This window comes from Trachurus trachurus (genome assembly GCF_905171665.1).
Source record: "Trachurus trachurus genome assembly, chromosome: 11".
Classification (NCBI taxonomy): Eukaryota; Metazoa; Chordata; class Actinopteri; order Carangiformes; family Carangidae; genus Trachurus; species Trachurus trachurus.
Window position 1 is genome coordinate 24241388 of NC_139904.1, and position 22164 is coordinate 24263551.

At 41.1% G+C, this 22164-nt stretch overlaps 1 protein-coding gene across 1 annotated transcript in view; it reads left to right on the plus strand.

The window, feature by feature from the left end:
- The window catches only part of ppp1r9a (protein phosphatase 1, regulatory subunit 9A), a gene marked incomplete at its 3' end in the record, with an annotated part of 46087 nt that overhangs the window by 16657 nt on the left and 7266 nt on the right, over positions 1 to 22164 (plus strand). Inside the window, exons 5-11 of the mRNA XM_083982799.1 lie at positions 4481 to 4585; positions 9914 to 10049; positions 14636 to 14788; positions 17168 to 17221; positions 17962 to 18191; positions 20073 to 20169; positions 21230 to 21365. Of these exons, the coding sequence (XP_083838925.1) occupies positions 4481 to 4585; positions 9914 to 10049; positions 14636 to 14788; positions 17168 to 17221; positions 17962 to 18191; positions 20073 to 20169; positions 21230 to 21365 (911 nt within the window). The remainder of the gene's footprint in view (positions 1 to 4480; positions 4586 to 9913; positions 10050 to 14635; positions 14789 to 17167; positions 17222 to 17961; positions 18192 to 20072; positions 20170 to 21229; positions 21366 to 22164) is intronic.

Genomic DNA, 22164 nt, shown 5'->3' on the forward strand with positions numbered 1-22164 from the left:
TCCCCATAAACAGATTTAAAAAGTGATAGGCACTTCCATTTAATACAGTAATACAGCACTGAAAGATCCTCAAACACTGGGAGCTCTATTGCACAAGGGGTGGATTGCTGTAGGTGTGTTTTCTTCAGGGATTATTTTTTTCTTTTATGTAAAAGCAGGGAGTGCCTTTCTCACACACCAGAGAGTGAGATTAGTTCAAATGTAGTGAGCAGAGAGGTGAGAGAGAGTGAGTATGGTGGAAAAATGGCTTGTTCAAAAGTGAGAAAAGTTGAGCTTGTTCTAAGATGACAGTTGCACTGACAAGAAAAAGTCTAATTTCCCTCAGTAAGCGGGAGATGTGTGAAAAGTCTAAAAGATCAGAGGAAGACTATGCACAAGCTCAAGTTCAATACGTTTCCACGACAGCAGATTTGGCCCGTTTTCTCTTTTATTTAAGCTGAAGAAAGTTTAACATTACAGCTCCTCGGTTCTCCACAATTTGTCCAATAGAATAGCTGCTTTGTTGATAATGAATGAAAATGAATGCATGACTCAAAAGACAGGAGCCGTCTTGTCCTTTAGAAGCTATTTTTACCGAAATGTCTCTCATCAGCATGAAACTGAAAACAATAATAAAATTCATATTCCTTAGAGGAGCACGTTTACGCAATAAACATGGTAAACATTATGCGTTCAAAACTTTAGTTCACATTGTCACTGTGAGCATGTGGAGCCTCACAGAGCTGTTAGCATAGCGGTTCTGTTGTAGCCTACATGTTTTCTATTTTAACTGCACATGTTTGTTACATAACAAGACAGAAGACACATTATAACTGCTACTGTACATGATGTTATTTACTCTCTAGAAGTACATTCACTTAACTCAATCACACTGTGCAGTCCAGTCCTGCAACCCATGTTTAATATCATTCTGCATCTTTTAGTCTACCTATATGATTTATACTGTAGGATAATACAACAGTTAATTTAAGTGAGTTTCCTGGTGTGACGAATTATCGAAACCTAACCTGATCAAAAATCTGTCAATCAAGTAACATCATACTTGTGCTTTTTAACCTTCTCCCTCTGTAGCATTGTGAATATATAAAAGAAGATGAATCTGTTAAAGCACCAGTATGTAACTTATTTGGCTTTTTATTAGCAAAAATCAAATATTGCTTTCATAAATACGTATTTCACTGAAGTTGAATCACACCCGCATACAAATGAAAGCTTTCTCGTATCTTAGAATGAGTTGTTACAAGTCGTTACAAATACATAAGTGGGCGATGCACCGAACCGAGGCGGCCATGTTGCATCGCCATTTTTTACGTTCAGTGGCGGCGTGACCATAGGTAACCACAGAAACTCAGCGGAGATGTCGGCTCGGGGAGAAAGTTTTCCAGGTAGCGCCTGTTAAAACTGTCACCACTGTGTAGTGTGAGGAAGAACGGAGGCACTGATGTTGCATTCCGGTGCAGTCAGGCAGACGGCCGTCAGCAAACCAACCAATGTGATTTTACTCGACGAGAGAAAAACAGTAAAACGTGGGTCAGGTAAACAATACGACATCACCATGACAACATATTGTCACGCCTGTATTGTTTTGCCTCGTGCTGGCGGACCACTTGTTTACATAGACGCTTGTTTATCCTGTTACATGCAGCATCTCTTGTCTGTCTGACGTCTGCCCGATTTCACGTGAATGCAACATCAAGAATACGTTCCGATATGCAACCGCACCGCTAGATGGGGGGAATTCCTACATATTATACCTTTAAATTAAATGAATTTATACATGGTGTTATCAAAACATTTTCAAGTTTGATTATTGCAACCCAATATGACACATAGTAAAATCCCTCTGAAGTCAACAGTGACATTGTTGTCCCAGTGTGGCCCTTTATGAGTACCACATGTACTGCGATAACAGTTCATTATAGTTTCAGCTTTGATCCCATTTGACACCGACCTTTCCACAGTCCTATTAAAACATTTCAAAAGAGGTTAAATCAAAAGCAACTGGACTTAGTTATTTGTCTAGGAAGACGTTTCACCTCTCATCCAAGAGGCTTCATCAGTTCATGTACGCAACTGACCAGGCTGGGACTGGTCCAACTATCTGTCCCAGCCTGGTCAGTTGCGTATGCAGTATGCACCGACCTATTAAAAAATGTTTTGTTAGTGTAGTTCAGCTTTGCGTTGTGTTCGAACACCATGATTTGTACCTTGATTATAGATGATGGGGAAAAGAATCATCCTCCACAACCCTGATCACAACATGACAGAAACAAGCTGAAGGCTCAATATCAGTGTCTCAATAGCTACAGATATTGAATAACCCAAGCACAATCATTTGCCCTTTAAGTGCTCACACTCTGACTCACGCACACACAGACACACACTGACACACACACACTCTTATGGGGGAGGAGTCACTTGTCAGAATGTAATTTCCTTCCATCATTAACTCTCCAGCCATCGGTCTCTCTCTCTCTGTCCCTCTCTCTGTCCCTCTCTCTGTCCCTCTCTCTCTCTCTCTCTCTCCCTCTCTCTCTCTCTCTCTCTCTCTCTCTCTCTCTCTCTCTCTCTCTCTCTCTCTCTCTCTCTCTCTCGCTCTCTCTCTCTCTCTCTCTCGCTCTTGCTGAGTCTGACTGAATGGTCTGACGCACACAGACACACACTCACAACCAGACAGATAGATGGGCTCGGCTTGTGTCTCACTGTAACGTCTGGTGCCGACGACCCTGGATGTGTGTGTGTGCACTGTGCCGAGATGAGTGTGTATGCGTGTGTTGTTGTAAATTTACATGTATTATCTTCCTTTTGTTGTCAGTCAGCGTGAGTTGTTTTTTCATGCTGGCTTTGCTTGGCAGCCGTATGCCAGCCGGCCTCAGCCGCACAAAGCCAGATTAAGACATTAGAAGCTGTGAAGGTCAGAAAAGCATCTGAGCCGCTGACTGACAGACCACCAGCTCGCTCTCTGCCTACGAGATGGACTGATGCGTCTCCGTGCATCCATATGACAGCTCTGTTTGATGTGTTGGGTGTCACGGTCCTGTTAAATCCTGCTCTGCAGCTGCTGCATGCACAGACAGACTGAAAGAACACAGTGGTTTCCGCAGTTGATTTTGACATTGCAGGAAGTTTTGGAGCTTAATCCATTAAAGAGAAAGCATATCTTGGGCTAATCTGCATTGACCGCTCATTCATTTAAATCTGCCTCTTGTGAGTCCCTCATGGTTATGCACGTGTGATTCTAGGCCACTTAACATAGCATAGCAAATGCCTCTGAAATAGTTTCAAATCAAATGCCACTACCTACATATTCATTATTGTAATAAGACCTGTGGGCCCTTCACACTTCCATCACGCAAATCAAGAAAAATGGATTCTTGAGGTTTTCATCTGTCAGCAGCAAGATGGTGTTCACATTCCAGCATTAGCTTTGCTGTACCTCTGTCTATGTGATGACTGGCCAGTAAAGTGTTGTTAAACTGACTGTACGTATATACTTTAGGAAGTGTCCTGTTGTGTGTTGTCACCTCCTCCACAAAGAGGTTATGTTTTCATTCATCTGTGTTTGTTTGTTTTTATTCTTTATGCAGAGAATACTCAACTTGTTTACACTTGAACTTGGTGCAGGCACGGGACATTATCCAGGGAGGAGCAAATTCAATTCTGTAGTTGATCCAGTTAAAGGATGGATCCAAACATGTTTTTATCACTTTCCTCGACTTTATGAGACACTTTCATCATTTTCTCCTAAAACAAATTATAAATCTTAGAATTACTGTGTTTTATGACAGACGAAACAAGTGTTCCTGTTATCAGACCACTTCCTTTCCCCTTTTATTTTCCTGTTATAAGCAATAGACCTTCTGGATTGAGTATGGTGTTTTTTCCAGTCATTACTACAGAAAGAGACCGAACCTTTACAGTGGGGCGGTTCAGTGAAAAATGACGAGTCAGATTTTGCCTTACTTACTGTAAATGATGAAGCAATATTTCAAAGCTCAGACTCAGAATCCTTTTAACGTCTGTGTTTTTATGCAGATTTAAACTGAACATTTAGCAAGGATGTCCCTTGTAAGCGATCTGTTCACAATTCCCCTGTCAGGGCCAATGACTCATCAGACATTTTATTTCAGTAGAAGAACTTAGGTGACCTCTCCTCAGGTCGTGGGACAAAATAGGAGAGCAGAAACGCTTGCTGTGTTGTGGCTCAGGGCAAAAGGCTAGTTAGCCCTCCTAGTTTGGTTTGAGCCTCATCTCTTCTGTCTCTTGGTTCGGCAATCTATAATGTGAATATGCATTAAAAGCCCTTCGGTCTCCCGCATCGGGCATAATGTATTTTTTGAGGTTTATTTCTGTGGACCAGTGGACGGAGTTATTTTCAAGAAGGATGCTGTGTGTGATCTACAGAAGTATCACTTTGAGTTCACACAAACACAGAGATTTGTGGACACAGCATGACATTTTTGGTGTGTTTGTGCATCAGGATAAAGGTGAACGACCAGATCGTGGAGGTGGATGGGACCAGCCTGGTGGGCGTGACCCAGAGCTTCGCTGCCTCCGTCCTCAGGAACACATCTGGAGTGGTTCGGTAAGACACACACAAGCACAACCCACATACAAACTTGTGAGATATAATTTAACACAAATATCAGAAGTGAACAGGAGTGAGTCAAAGTGTAATTATGCTAAAGATGTTCAACTTAAACATAAAATCATTTAAGAGTCTTGGGTGGATTAAATTTGATTTAGTTTTTCATTGCATGCATCATTACACTTGTGTTTTTCTCAGCAGCTGATGAGGAACCTTGGATTACTCTAGGATTATAGAAAGAAGTGTGTCAAATGTTATAAGCCCTGTAGACCAGACTGCCGTCGTACAGTACAGTGTCACACATAATTCCTAACAGCCTCTAAAAATGTCTCTGAAATTCAGACATGGCGTGCAGCGTCCCTCGTCCTCACTCTTCACCACAGCAGCTCACCCTGCAGTAACAGTGAGTCAGAGGCGTTGTTTGGCAGGCCCTTTAACCTCACTGCTACATCTGTGATAGGTGAAGATGCAGGCACGCAATATGTGACAAAAGTCTCCTATTTTTGACAGTCAAGCAGCTTTTGGAAGCGTCCCACTACGAGCAGTGGGGAGCAGCGCACACACACATACTGTATATACACACACACACACAGCATAGCAGGAAGGCTTTGATTTGGAGAGCCTGTGCCGTCCTTGGCAACTGTGTGAGCCTGCCATCTCAGATTTCAGTTGTTTCTTGCTCTTGTCTTCTCTTTCTCCTGGTTCGGTTTAGTGTGCCGCATTGTCTGATCTCATCCACCCTCTCCGACTCCACTTTTTTTACTCTTGCTCTCCGCCACTGCCCTCTTCTTCTTTGTCATAATTCTACTTCTGCTTGACTTCGGCCATCGGTCCGTCCACAGACACGCTGTGCAGTGGTGAGGCAGCAGACTGTTATATTACTGTTAAATAATCCAGAGACCTCAGTGTGGTTTTCAACCTCAGGCCTGTTCTGGTCACCGCCACCGCTCTCCACGGGGACTCAGCTGTGGAAAAGATGGATGATGGCGTGGAGGCTACAGCGCCCAGGGAGAAGCCGGTGGCTGAACAAAGTCATGTCCAACAGTATCAAAACAGACAGATGCTGTTTGCTGAACTAATATTGACAATGGGGGTTTTCCTCATACCAGGATGTGGCACTGTACTGTAGGTGAGGCAGCCTTGAAAAAGCTCCACCTGCCACCTGTCCATTTATCCAAGTATAAATGGATTAATATGCAAAGTGTAATCAAGTAATCTGCCTGTCAAATATCTAGAGTTGCAAGAAATACTTGTAAATAATTTGATCAAACAGATGAAAATACAACACTGTGACTGGGTGTTGGCAAGCTGTGATGATAATTGTCACTCGGTCACCGGACCCATTTTAACTCCTCTCTCCTATTTCAATCTTCTTCCATCACATCTCACCCACTCTCCCCTCCACCTCCTCCTCCTCCTCCTCCTCCTCCTCCTCCTCTTCCTCCTCCTCCTCGGTAAATCCTTCCCTCTCTCTGTCTGATCACCAGAGGTTTTATGGCCAACTGTCCTAGATTTGCCATTTTAGCTATATTTAACCTCGACCTCCAGCAGCAAATCCTCCAGGTTTTAGTCAGAAGTTTCCCCTCACCCCACTCACTATATAAAAACAGCGGTATACACATTGCCTCAGGGGAAACACAGAAACAGAAATATGCACTTTGTATCATAGAATTAAACATAAAATCCCTGGCTTTGTTTTATTTATGGAAGATAGTTACTGGAATTTAGACCTAATTTTTGCCAAACATGTCATAATGCACCTTTACTGGCTTTATGTACTCACATTAATAATCTAAAAGGGCCAAGTTTACATGAGTTTATTGTTGTTTTCCCTTCATAAAATACATCTCGTCCACAATATACAACCAATGTTCATTTTATTGCGACAGCGATAATGATTCTTTCGGTTGTTCTCCCTGGTTTTAAAATAAAATGTGTTCTATCTTCATCATATTGTCACAAAATCCCATTAAAAGACCAACACCAACAACAATAACTAACAATAAAAGTCAAAGTAACGTTTGTGCAGCTGAAGACCCATAATAGCTTATTCCTCTGTGCCACAGACGTCCATTGTTATCCAAAAAAAACAGTTTACGCATCAATGAGCCACACTGTTGCACCAGGTGACATGTTCCTTCATTATGATGAGCATGGGTACATAGTTTATTTTGAGTCAGACACACACACACACACACACACACACACACACACACACACACACACACACACACACACACACACACACACACACACACACACACACACACACACACACACACACACACACACACACACACACACACTCACCATCCTACTGCTGGAAATACTCTGGAGAACACTAAATGTGTATTAGTCTGCAGCTGAAAATAGACCCCAGAAAGAGCACTGCTTTCTCCGCTTTGAGTAGCGTTTAAAAACTACAGTACCCAGCAATTTATTGAACCTTTGCAAAAACAAAGTTGTAATATGTTAGTGTCCTACATCCTGAGCAAATAAATGTCAATGGATACATTACATTTCTGTCTATTTCTCTGACATGGTATTTGTTAAAAAAGAAGAATTACAGTATATAACAGAAGTATAGCATCTTTATTCTTCTGCCATGAAACAGTAAATATCTGGATAACTGTAAATAGAAAGGATAACCCATGTCGACTGGGGGTGACAAGTCATATCTGTTTTATCTGAATGTGTGCTGACATCTTCAAACGCCTGTCATCCCACTATAACCTACTGGAGAGGACATGTGTCCTGTAGTTTTACCTACCTTCCATTTTTTTTTTAAAACTTACTCAACAAGCACACAAGAAAAAAAATGAAGCTCTTGCATCACACTGTAAATTTAACACGAGCCGTGTCTGTATTAATCGGAGCAAATGAGATCAGTAGTGAAGGTTTCTACGGCTGAGCCGAAGCAGCGTTGTGTGTGGCAGTGGCATGCAGAGAGGAAGACATACTCGGAGAGAGGCTGTTTCCAGGTCAGCTCCTCCTCAGACCTCCCTGCTGTCCAAAGGCTCGTTCCAATACACTACTTATCCTCTCTCTCTCTCTCCCTCTCTCTCTCTCTCTCTTTTTTTTTACATACTCTCTCTGTCCCGCCCTTCGGTTGTTCCTCCTCATGTAGATCAAATACGCCTCTCTGCTGGAGCGTAAGGCCTTTTCTACATCGCCTTTAGAAATATATAAAAGAGCTCCTGGGAACTGAATTCACTTGATTAGGCCCTATCTCGAATCCTCTCTCTCTCTCTCCCTCTCTCCCTCTCTCTCTCTCTCTCTCTCTCTCTCTCTCTCTCTCTCTCTCTCTCTCTCTCTCTCTCTCTATCTCTTACTGTCTGTCTCTGTCCCTCACTCAAACACACCAACTGCGTACAGCTGATTGGAGCAGGCAGGCTCACACATACACAGTTGCAGGCCCCCTGCTGTCTTGGAGATTTCTTAGAATAGGTCAGTATCTGATCCATCGCTGTTTGCTTTCATCAGAAGAATAAGTTACATGATTTTCTGAATTTTCCTCTGGATGGCAGAGCCTTTGTTGGCAGTGAGGTTAATATGGAGGGAGGGACACACTGTTCAGCTGCTTTTCTCTCTTTTTTTTTTAGATATCTGATAATATAAACTGTGCTCTTGAGACGAGGATGCCTCTCCTTTACCTACACACACAGTATTTATAAGATTGCATCATGTTTTTGCATCAGAGGATCATGCACCCAGGTCTACCTTTGCCCTGTTAGCTGTCACTGCTGTCCTACTGCCCTTATTGCTCTTACTGCGTCATGGCGCACGTGACCAATGTAAGCCTCAAATCGACATCCCTTGCTTTTTAGTTTTTAGTATGTTTTTATCTGAATTTTGTATTATAATCTACCTTAACTCTGTATTTTAACCTATTTATTTTTATTCTTTCTTTATTTCTCTTTTTTTTCAGTGTATGCTTGCCATTGATACTGTTGTATATTCTCGCTACTTGCCCAAGACAAATTTCCCTTGCTGGACAAATAAAGTTCATTTGATTTGATTTTGATTTTGAACAAAGTCTTTGAATAGGTGATGCAAATTTGTTTTATCAAACATCATCATCTGTCCTTTCTCCTCATCTTCCTTTTTTTGTCCCAGTTTGAAATGTACTGTAGCTATCCCATGTTCAACTACTGTACAGTAGTAAGTGGTCAGTAGCTTGGAGGCACAGCCTGTGGCTTTCTCCAGTTAGTTCCACGCCAGGATAATAACAGGCTGCCTGGCCGACCCGACCTTCCTCTCACATTATTATGTGTATATCCCAGCTCACTGCCCTGCCCTGATACGTCAGCACATATCGCTGTCACTGCTGTGTGTCTGCGGGCCTTTGCTGGTGTCACACAGTGACTGCTGTGGCCAATTCTCTATACAAATACACAGCGATATGAAAGAAATGGGGGCAGAGATGCAGTATCACAAGTTATTAGTTAAAACTATCAGAGATCAAACTTCTAAAATCTGAGAAAAAATTTAAACATGGTTTTCATTTAATCAAAGTCACTTTATTGCTTTTAAACATTAATATCACACTGTGAGAGTTTATGTTGCCATAATCAAATAGGGCTTAGATCAGTGTTGTTGTTGTTTCTCGCATCTATCACAGACCAGATTCCCCAGAAATCCTTCATTTCCTTTAGCAACACTTTGATATACATTAGAAGCAGATTTTCATCTTGTACAAGCACACACAGTATGAGATACTATGTTTTCAAGTTGTTGATCAGTCCACCTCATTCTTGCGACAATTATATACAAATATAATTGTCTCCATAATACCTTGATTTCTTTTCAAATTTAATTTTTCAGATTTGGTCCAGATGAACTGAGGATGAATTGATGAGATTTTGGTTGTCAGACGTCAAACTGACGTCATAAAACAGAGTTTTGACCATAACTCAACAAGTGAGAATAGTTGATGACTAATCATGACACAACTGAACACAAATGTCTAAAAGGATAAAATAAAGAAGTGATGACATTTTATAACCAAACAGTCTAAGGTCAACTTCATGTGACATCATGTTGTGAAAAAACATTTGTGGGTCAATACAACACTGCAGCTCAGGAACAGAGATGTAGATTGTGACTGTACTTACTTAATCAGTTGCCAGAAGCAAGGAACTGTGTAGTTTTTCTTGTCTGTTCTTTTTCTTTTAACTACAAGGGTAAGAAAGAGTATCAGATATCTGTTTTATATTATACATGATATGTAATTGTGTTTTCCTGAAATCTGAGCTCTCGATGTAAATGTCAGTAATTCATATGACTCTCTGTCTGTGCTGTCTAAAACGCGGCCTGTTTTTGCAGGTTTGTGATTGGCCGAGAGCGTCCAGGCCAGCAGAGTGAGGTGGCCACTCTGATCCAGCAGACCCTGGAGCAGGAGAGGAGGCAGAGAGAGCTGCTGGAGCAGCAGTACGCTCAGTATGACGCTGATGATGACGAGGTAATGACCACACACAACCCTGAACACGGTGTGGGATACTACTGTACCACACTGTTAAAACTAGAATAAGGAATTATTCATAGAGATTATGTACTGTACATTGTAGACACTTTTCCACTCACTTCATACGAAGAACAGATTCTTTGAACGTGTGGAAATGAAGCTTATTTGATAATACTCTGTACACTTATTAGAGATGACATGACATTGGAAAAATTGTTGTCACTTAATATAAATCAGCTCCCTTGCATGACAGTTGACTGACTCCAAGTTTTAGTTTATTAACTCCATGAAACTGACTGACACTAGGCTCTGACGCTGCCACACAACACAATCTCATACACACACACACACACACACACACACACACACACACATGCTAAGATGATACCATGTGAGCTTCAGTCCTAGAAAGCATCACTCAGCGTTTCCCAGTCTGATTCTGCTGTTTGTTCACAGCACGGTTAATCCACCAGACTCCGAGCTCATGCTTTTCATGTGTGAATGTGCCCTGGAGACACACATGCACGTGCACACACTCACTTACATTTAAGCGCACACCGTAGTAAAGTAAATCAAAGTGCATCCACACACAGAACCACACACACACGCAAAGGAACAGCCGCACTCATGCATAGTTTTACATGCAGACATTCACTCAGGCGTCTCCTCTTGCTCCAACTTCATCAGCGTTGTTTGAAGTCTTTCATTTCCTGGTGGAAGGTGGATTGAAAGCCCTCATGCATAAGGAACTCCTCAGCAGGCCAGTGGAAACTGATCCCAGCACTCCCATACTCATGACTACATACACATGCAACACTGTCAGCTCTTATTAAAGTTCCTGCAGTGAGTCAAGGCAGAATTTTAACCATAATGATAAACCTCAACATACTCAAGAAATCTCCCTTCCTCTGTTTTCCTCCTGCTGTGTGTCATCATTTCAGATCTAGGGTATATAGTGAATCTCAAATTAAACTCAGGGCTACATAGGGTTGCAAAATTCCAGGAATTTTCAAAGTTGGAAACTTCCCATGGGAATTAACGGGAATATATGGGAATAAATCCGAAATTTTACTTTTGGATTGGGTGGGGGGATGAGGAGGGGTGACTGATATTTTACTCAACATTCATGTTTTTGTTGTTCAGTAAAATAATTGATTGTTCATACAAGAATTAAAACGTGATAAAGTTCTACTCACTAATAAATCTGTTGAAATGTCATGTTTTTAAATTGTATTATTTAGCATGTATGTCTGCTTATGATAAAACAAAATATTTACATTTATGTTTGGATATGATATAGTTTGTTTAAATTACCCCAATTTCCAGTTAATTCTCATAAATTCCCAATAATTCCCATAATTCCCATGGAAAGTTTCCAATTTGGAATATTTCGAAAATCCCCCAACTTAATTTCCCATGGAAAGTTTCTGGAAATTTACCAGAAATTTGCTGGAAATTTTCCGCCCCTTTGCAACTCTAGGAGTACATCATTTTTTTGTGAATGACCTGCCTGTGCCACTGTTCTCAACAAGAGTGGTGATTGTGTTAAAATAGTTAATCCATACATAGACTGCGAACCACTGTAAAAACACACTAGACACTGCCACTAAGGAGCACCAAGGCATCCATAACTCCATATGTTACCGCCAGTAGGGTAAATAGTTACAAAACCATTACATAGATCTATGGGCCAATAAAAGAAGCTCATCAATATTAATATCTCTATAAATATTAGATCAAGTTCTCACTAGGCGGATGAGGAGGGAGGTTATTTCTCACTTTGTGTGATGCCTGGCTAGATGTGACGGACAGCTCTTTATTGGTGGTGGGGCTAATGTCCCAAGAGGAAGAGATCCCTCTTCAATTGGCAATACACACACACACAAACACAAATGCACACGTCAGCCGATTTGTGTGTTTGATTATATGTAATCTAACACACAGGCATGCCCATCTGTCATCAGTTAAATGTGAACACACAAAAGCATGGACACACACACACAAAAACCACACCCTGTGTGAAGTGAAATGACTACATACAGTAGCATGACACACATTAGTTTTGCAGCTGTTTTGACCTGATTGTGGCTCTAGATATCCAGTTATTAGGGTTTATCCTAATGAGACATGTGCACCAAATTTCACTGCAAATTATATCCAGTAGCTGTTAAGATATGTCACTCAAACTACAAATGTGTCACTCAAAACTACAAATGTGTAACCAGATTTTGAAGCTTTGTAGCTGCCGCCCTAGATTAAAGTTTGAAGAAAAGCTATGAAGAAGTCAGCGATCGAAGACACCAATGAATTATTAAATGGTATTTCCCTGCAAGATTGAGAAGTTTAACACAAACACATGGCATATCCTATAAGGGTGGATGGTGAGATGGAGATTGAAAAGATTCCTGTGTTTATAAAATGTGAACATATTGTAGCTTGACAGTTCAATTCAGGTCATCAAATGAAAAAATAAGTGGCTTCCTCTCCCTCCAATCAAAAGGCAGTCACAGCTTGTCCCCAGCTCTGACTGACAGCCATTACACCAGCACCAGCAGCCATATTAGCAATCAGAGCACAGATTATCAGATGCTGAAAAGCCTCTAAACAACAGGGTTTCTCCTCCTCTCCTGATACTTCATGCGAGGAGGAGGTGATCCATTTATCATATGCAAATTGGTGACTGCCCTCCCATGTGTTCAGTGGTTGACTTCACCTTCAGTAAATGGGGCCTTAATGCTTAATGCTGGTGCCATGGCAACAAACAAGCCCATTATGGAGATGGTAGTCTGTGTCAGCCATGTATGCAGACTAATCAGGCCTGAGTACCGTTGTATTGGGGCGGAGATAGATGGAGGGAAGAGTAGAGGATGAGATGCAGAGAGGATATAGGCCAAGATGATGAGAGAGATGGTGTGTGTGTATATAATGTGTAACACACGTCTGAGAGAACAAGGCTGGAAGTAACAAGGAAGAAACTAACATGACTGCAGGAGGATAGAATTGCACACAGACGAAATAAGACAGAGACATTCAGAAACAAAGAGATGTAGAGCCAGATGAGTCAGAAATATTGTTTACTATTGATTCTCTAGATTGTAAAACTATTTATTTATTTTTATCTCAGATGTAGGACATCAAATCTATCCATGGAATGTGACATAAATAAATTCAGTCAGGATAAGGCTTGCATGATGCTCAGAGGGAGACAGAGATGTTTTCATTGAGTGGCTGCACTGGTAACAGCAGGCTGTGTTGGTCATCAGCCAATAACTGAATCAGCCGATGCATTTAGATCCAGTGCCTAATGGCCAATGCCAACATTCACTATTCAGTATTTTGAGAATCAGAGAAAAGAAAAACTGCCTCGGATGCATGTAGCATAATGACTTACATTAGTGTCAAACCAAAAACTGTTCATTTCAACCCTATTAAATCTCTTACAGCTGTTATAATAAGTTGTTTCTGGGGACTTTTCTTAGTCAGAGACTATTTTTATGAATCTTATATTGCAAGCATTTAGAACTTGTTCCATTATTGATTTTATTCACTACTATATGACTACTAGTTTTGACCTGTAATCTCCTTGCACTTGAAGAAAGATGGCGACTAATGTGTCATGGTTATAAAAAGTGACATTCAGATTTTGCCAGCACCACTTATCTTGTGATTTATTTTCATAGAAATGACACATGTGGCTTCGTAGGCTGTCAGACCAATTCATTTTTGACAAAGTTTTGGGCTACTAAGTGGGTTAACTAAATGTTATATAAGCAGTAGCATTAAAATAGCATTAGTTATGTAAAAAAAAAAAAGGGGAAAAAAAGGATGGCGTGAGAAAAAGGGAACATGAAGTTTCTAGTAGTTCCAGCGATGTGCAGCAGGTACAGCAATGTGATGCACTCTGACTGATGCCACTTAGAGGAGTGACAGGAGAAAGATAGAGAGGACAAAGAAAGAAAGCAGGAGGTGACAAACGGATGCTGCACTTGGATGGCTGGATGGCTGAGTGTCTGAGGATTTGCAGCACGAAGGTTGAACACTAATACTTTTACTGGATAAGGCAGAAAGTTCCCTAGTTTTCAACAACAACAGTGACAGATTTATGACTTGGAGTTCTTAGTCATTTCTGAAACAACAGATTTTTGGTGTCAGATTTACAGAAAAGTCAATAATATCCTTATTTTATTTCCAGCTTGCAACTTTTTGCAGCTGCAACTGACTTACAATTGTCGGTGATAGATTTTATCACCTCTTGTAAACTAGCAAGTTAGACAGAGCTTTAGGAGTTGGATAAAACTGCTGATTTTAATGTCTGTAGCTGAGTCACTTTACAAACAGCAAGTCTTTCCTAAAAGATGTTTTGTAGGCTGTTGTATGTTGTCTCTCACTCACTACCATTACAGTTAGGTCACAAAGAAAAGCTTATGATGGTTCAAAAAAAAGAAAGAAACATTTCAGTTTTGCTCTTATATTGACATTTACGAGTTTCGTCATTCGTCATCCTTTCTGTCCTAAGATTAAAGGAAAGTATGTTTCACTCACAACTCTACACTGTGGTACTGACTTTACATTTCCTCTTAAAGCAGACAGGAGAGTACGCCACAGATGAGGAGGACGCAGGGACAACAGTGGCTGGTGAAGACAAGAGCATCGAAGTGTTTGACCTGCCAGAGACAGAAGACATCTTGTCTCCCTCGGAGTTGGACGCCACCAAACTCTACCAGAAGTTTAGAGAGGTAAACTCATCTGCTCTTCATCTTCTACAGTCCAATCATTACTTATAAATATCTCATTGTAGAGATTAAACGACTGACAGAGGCCCACCACATTTCCCTTTGACACTGCTTTGACGAATAGATTACAAATTTACCCACACACCCACTCAAATAACCTAGCTGCAGCTAAGTCAATTAAACAACAAAAGACACTAACACAATAGAGTCTAGCAAATCTGCTCTACTTGGCAGAGTTGTATTTTTTGTAAAATTCCTATCCTATCTGGATAATTAGAGGCGTCCCATGTGTGAGACCTAGGCTCATTTTATCTGTAACACATGTTTGCTGAAAACCCACAGAGGGACAGAAAGAGTTAACACTTTAAACCTGTATTTGAATTTTAAATCCAGACTTTGGCAACTCGTACAATCGGCCTCTGAGAATAGAAACTGATTTTGCTCCACCTTTTCTACCATCACTAACAATGAGCTCACCTTAAAATTACAGCTATAAAATGGAAAATGGATTCACTGACTGTAAAGCAGTTTATGCTTTTTAGGCCTCTGCAAAGCTGGTAATATTGATTAAACAATACCAGCACTGTTGGCACATAACACTTTCTGTAGACTGCCACAAAAGCTATATGTCACATTTAACAAATGGCTTCAGCTGCACTGCAGGCACCGCAGGGGATATTGAGTGAAACCATAATGTAATCCCTGGTTTCAGGATGTATGCATGTGTTCCATTTTCTCTGAATCGTGACCTCTGTCACCCCAAAGTGTAGCGTTTACCTTTTAGTTTAAAGGGCTCTCCTCTTTGCTGTCGCTCACACACACAGAAAAGAAGTCAGACAGCTGGGGAATACAGTACTGTAAGCCTTTTAAGCAGTGAGACGATAATGATTGTTCCTGGAGCTGCAGAAATGAAGAAGAGGTTTCAAGCATGTGTTTTAGAAAGCAAATATCTTCATCTTAATTTTGAATCTCTTAGTATATATATAATATTATTTATGTACTAAATCCCAGTGTACTCGTTTGCAGAGATAATAAGCACCATGGTCTTGGTATAAACATCAGGCATCGTGACATGCACTGATTTGTATGTTTAGCCTTTCGGTTGTTTGTAGATGTTATTCACAATTGACCAGATTTCAAATGCACATACACTTGACTGATAACCTGGCAGACCCAACCAAAGCCAGCTGCAAGAGGAGGGTAAAATATGCTCCACAGAGCTTTGAGGAAATGTATCTTTAAATAATGCCAATGTATCAACTGTAGAATATGTAGTTTTACTGTGTAGTTGCAAGAGATGTGACTCAGCTTCCATGGAGCTTCAAAAAAGTGTTGCAACATGCAGATCCAGGCTGTGTTGCTTTCCCTTGTCTTGAGTAAAATGGGTGCTGTTATAAGGTACGGTGACTTTTTTTGGGGGGGGGGTCTTCCCTTAAAACATTGCTCCCATTCCCATACTGGTATGTGCATTGAAAACAGTTTTTGCTTGCTGTATAATCTTGCCTCCTGTTCATAAGGGATGGTGACAAAATGTTTTCCCAGTTTATGAAGTTAATCAGAGACATAAGCCGTCTGAGTTTGTGAAATCTAGTGGGTATCTTCCAAAGATATCCACAGCAGTTTTTATCAAACAAAATCCCCACGGTTCGTTCACTTGGCTATTGTAAGACAGACTTGATGAACTGTGAACCAATTTCTTTAAGGTGAAAAAAGATCAAAAGACAGAAGAAAGATGATCGTTGTTAGTGTTTCTCCACTTCAAACTTTCCCTCAGCTGTCATTATCACTACTCTTTCTTTTCTCCATTTCTGTCTCACCACCTGAAGCTCTCATTTGCTCCCATTTTTTTGCATTTCTTGGTCGGTATCCAGTTCTTTCTCTTCATCTCTTCTTCTTTTTTTTATTTCTGCTCTTTCATTATCTCTCCCCCTCTCTGTGTCTGCCTCGAAAATGACTGCTCGTCTCAACTTCCATCCATGACTCCAAGTCTCTCTCACTTTCCATCTGATAAGCTACACTTCAAAACATATCTGAGACTGAAGATTTTAAAGAAGAGTTTTAGATACTACAGTTGAACATTTGAAAAAAATTAGATTTTTCTAGATTTTTCTTCCTCTGTTGGAAAATGTATACATTTTTAGATGTATTTCTATTTAATTAATTACTTTTTATCCATTTATCATCCCCTATCACTGACCACTCCTCATCTCTCCCTTGAGAGTGCGTGTCAATGGTGGAGCTGGGATGCTGTCAGGGGAGGACGGGGTTGGCTGCCTCCGTCCATCACACTGTATCGACAGCACAGAGAGCCTGCGCAGCCATGCATTTGATTATCTAACCGCCCTCTCTTTTCTCCTCCTATCTTCTCTTTTCTCTTAACAGCTCCAGATCAAACACACAGTGACTGAGGCTGAGATCCAGAAGCTTAAAAACAAGGTAAGAGATTAAAAGTGTCAGGCTTGTTGGTGAGGGCAAACGGCACAAGTTTGTCAGAGTTCAAGCAATTTGTGAAAGGATGTGGGATGGTTGTCAGGGCAGTGGGAGAGCAGGGCTTCACGCTTCAGGGGTAGGTCACAAAAACATGCCTATTAAGACAACCAGTTTTTACTCAAATAGGTGTCTACAAATCTGACATACCTTTCAAAACACGGCACTAGTTTTCTCTAAATTGTCCTTTTTAATATTGTGTGTCTTCAATGAGCTAGTAGAGTTGCCATTTATTTCACTTTGTGCCTATTTACACATTGGACGTTTATAATTAATATGCTCCTGTCAAATGTTAATGGCCTAATTTGTTGAATTTCCAAATTAATGTGTTGTGAGACGATATGATTAAATCAAGTGGAGCCTAAAAAGAATTAGTGTAAATGATTTATTCAATGGTTTAGTGCGAGTGAATTTTCTGTCTGAAAGAGAGACTTTTGTGAAGCTTTTGTGTAAGTTTAAAAAAATGTTGATTTGTTTTGATATTAAACAGATGAATATTTTATAAGATGTTGTCCTGAAGGTGCAGACCCTGACATTTTCTATTAATTCTTTTGTCTGGAAGACAAATTATATAAACTAGGAGAATGTGATATTGTTTATTCCAAAACATAATACATAATAAAAAGGAGTCCTCGTGCCCTATTAAAAGTTACCAGGTTGCAAGTAAAGTTGTTTCTGAATGATTCCAGTTGGCGTCAGTGGAGAAGGAGAAGCAGCGCTGGGAGAAGGAGAAGAGCCAGCTGAAGGCCAGCATCGAGGAGAACAAGGAGAGGATGTTGAAGCTGGAGAGCTACTGGATCGAGGCGCAGACCCTCTGCCACACCGTCAACGAACACCTGAAGGAGGCTCAGGCCCAGTACCAGACTCTGGAGAAGAAATACAACAAAGCCAAGAAACTCATCAAAGACTTCCAGCAAAAGTAAGTGAGGCCCAGGTAAAGCTGTTCATCCTAGATGGTGATCAGGGACAGAGGAATGTGCACTGGCTATTACCTAATGTAGAAAGTGGAGCAAGACATCTCAAGCCTTTTCCTGTCAAGAAATCACAGTTGTGTCACAGTTGTGTGATGCCTCGGACCACCACTTTTAAAATGACATGCCTTTTGTTGATTTAGTTTTAAAATGTTAATGTCTGCGCTACAAATGAAATTCCATCCAGACTAAAACTATAAGAAAAGATAAGAGACTGAAACTAATCCTGGATTCTCAAATTCAATTTCACTAATTCTCTTCCTCATTGTGTTGGACTAAGATCAGAGGAAGCTCCTAGAGCTTTGTTTTTGTTGCACTTTGCTATCAAGTATATCATACTGAAGCAATTAAAGATATCTGGAAGTATCTAAGAATTGTTGGATTGTATTAAAATTGTCTGACTGTCTTTATTTGTCACCCATAAAAAAATGTAAGATCCCATGTGTTAAATCTCGATGTGATATAAAATCTTCCAAGTTAAAGGTAGTCAGAATTGGTGCAGAATAGGTGTTGTTCTTAGCCTATTGGTGTTCGTGGTCAGATTTGCAGCTTCCAGGTCATGTGATCAATTGACTAAAAATCAGTTTGGGATCATAGTACTACCCTGGCTGCATGAGACACACCTCTTGTTTTTACATTTGAAATCTCTAAATAATTTTTTGAAGTTTTTTTTATGTTAATGTTAGCATTTTAGCTCAATAGCTTTTAACACGGCATCACTGCTTTAAATATCCCACATTTTTATTTGAAAAATAGGAAGTCGGTGCACGCTGTAGCCGTCTTCTCCGTGTGTTTACTGTAACGCCTGCAATACGGGTGCACATGAAATGTTAGAGTGGCTTGCGAATGTCTGTCGAATATCCAACTTGAAACTAACTTCACTGCGGTTCAGATTTGTTTGTTCGGGCTGTTGCATTAATTTCACTCTCAAAGTTGTAAGAAAAGAAAGAAAGACCTACACATAGTGGTTATAGTAAAGATAAAGACAGGTGAAGTAGGTGAATTATTACCAGTTGTTGGAATAGTTGCACAGTAGTTTGTGCTTACTTCCATTCTCCTTAATTAACTCGTCTTCTTGACTTGTTGAGAAAGACACTGAACTGCTTGGAGTGAAACATCACTTTCACGTCTATTGTAACTCCCCACACTTAAAGGATTTCCTAAATTAGGTCACAGCTTGAATCCTGCCATAGAACATACGTATTCATAAATAATTTTAAGATGAATTTCTTCATTATTCCTTAACATCTACTCTCACTTGCCTCAGCAGACAAAAAAAAAGGAGAAATATCTGCTGCATTTCCATCTGTGAGGCAGAGCGTGGCTCTTTTTATAGCCCAAGTCTCATCCCATTTCAACAGTAAGAGCTGAGGTTCTTATTTCAATGCAGCAGAGCTCTCCTGCTTTTTTCAGTGCGTTGATTTCTTTGGTCAGTCCCATCACAACCTCTCCTGCTCAGCTGCAGTCTGACTGTCTCTAATTGGCTGCGGTCCTGCAAGCCAAATGGAAGCTAACGAATGAAACAAACTCTCCATGCTTATCTTTAAGTGGAGAACTGAGCTGCACAGAAGAGACAGTGAGCTCCCAGACCCAGAGCAAAACAGGAAGTATTTCATATTTTGGGGGATGTGTGTGTAAGTGTGTGTATGTGTGTTTGCTGTGAGGTGTGGGGTTAAAATGAATCACACTGACATCCTAAAACAGGAGAGAGGCACAGTCACACATGGCAACACGTGTTCACACAAATGAATGCATCCTGTTTTCCTGTATTAGTACGCACCCCCTCCCCTCATCACATCACAACTCTCTCCTCCCTCCTCTCCCTCTAGAGAGGTGGAGTTTGTCCAGAAGGAGGATGCAGAGAGGAGGAGGCTGGAGGAGGCTGAGAAAGCTCACCTGGCCGAGATCCAGGGGCTGCAAGTCCGGGTAAATCACATCTTCTTAATTGCATTCTGTCTCTCATGTCTGTCCCGACTGGGTAACCTGTCTGCCTCTCAGTTGTTCTGTCTGTGTCCGCAGGATTTAGCATATTGGCCCCTAAACAATGGCAAAATCCCTGAAGTGAAACTAAACCAATGAACAGTGCGGTTCTTCTCTGTTGGTTCTTCTCGGTGCTTGATGATTAACAGGATTGTTTGGTTAAGCTATTCGCATGATCATTGTAAGAAAGATCAGTAACAGCATTTCATCACTGCTGTTTTCCCTCTTGAAGGCCATCTGTGCTTTTTTCTGCCACATATAAAAAAGCTTTTCTCCCGCCCTGGACAGCAACAGCAGATGGACTTGGTGTCCAGGGGCCTGCAGTTCGTTCTGCTGTCAACTGATTTTCTGCCGTCTCAGTCTTAAAACATGACAGTTGTGTTGTTTTCCGCACAAGTCTCAGGTCACGTCCCACAGTTGAATGGGCAGTCAACTTGACTGTCCCCTACTATTATCCTCCACACTGGACTCTCAGTCTCCTCCTGCTCTCCACTGTACAGGGCGAATGGCAGAGAATGGAAGAAAGCAAATCTCATCTCTTTTATTTAACCCTCGGGTTTCAAGCAAGTGCCAAGTTATTGTGATGAGAATCAAACAGGACAAGTTGAATCATTGCTCACATCAAGCAAGGCAAGAGTCAAGTTATAGGAAATTCTGAACATCAAACCAGGTTTTAATAATGCAGATCAGACACAACACAGTAGCCATGAAAAGTTACGTCAACAAAAACTGTTGCAGCTGTTTACACCTTATAGATCTTACTATTAGGGCAGTGTTTAGCTCAGTTGGTAGAGCAGCCGCCCCCATGTGTTGAGGCTAGTCCTCACTGCAGGCGGCGAACCTGGAAAAGTCAACACGTCCACTTTTCTAACTCCCAAAAGAGACTGTTTTCTAATGGAAACATGTTGGCCATTAACATTCAATTGTTTAAAACAGTTGTTTTTTTTTTTTTTACAGGTAAATGCCTACGGCTGATTAACATTGATTTGTTCCTCTCCCACGACAGATTGCAGCGTTAGAGTCCGAGCTAATGCAGCTGATGAAGCAGAACGGCATCCAGGTCAACAACAACAACAGCAACAGTGCTGAGAGGCTCAGCGCTCAGCAGCACAGCCCCGCCAGGGCTGCAGCACCAGCCAGAGGTCTGTCTCACCATGATTGGTCATTATTATGATATTTTTGACGTGAAGGAAAAGTTCGCGAAAATGCTTATTCACTCTCTTTTTGAGAGTTAGATGAGAATCGGCCAATTGGCTCCGGCTTCACGTTGAACGGAGAGAGATATGGAACTTTCCGTGGAACTTTTACCAAGCAAGCAAATGAACATATTTCCTAATGAACAGAGTGATTTCTCAAACAGGAGAGTAAGAGATGACATGAACAGCTGCAGCCTTCACATTTACGTCAGAGAAAATGGTTATAAATAAAGTTGTAGTTCCCTCAAAGCTCCGATTGTTTAAATAAAACTCTTCTTGTTGCACACTGCAATCAACATTTGTCGGCTCCTACATGTCGCCCTGTGAAGAGAAGTGACAACACATAACTGCGCTGTTCCAAAGTGTAAACAAAAGTGCACACACATACACAATACAATTCAAACACATGGTGCTATGTGTTCCTCTCACTGCCTTGACCTTCACATGAACTCATTTTGTTCTGTTCTTCTGCAAACAAAAACAAACAAGTTATCCCTTTTGAGCACATCTGTCTGCCTCTGTTCTCCTCTCCTCCTTAAGCTAAGCTGGCTTCGTTTCAGTGGCTGCATCTGTCAGAGCCGAGTCTGCACAGAGAAGTGCCATATCTGTGCACAGCGCAGACGGGATAACAGAGTGTTTGGATCTGCACTGATCCGAGTGATGCAGCCCATTATGCAATATTAAAAAGGAGAGAGAGGGGGATCGAGGGAGACGGCTGGAAAGGGATATGGAGGAGAGAGGGTGT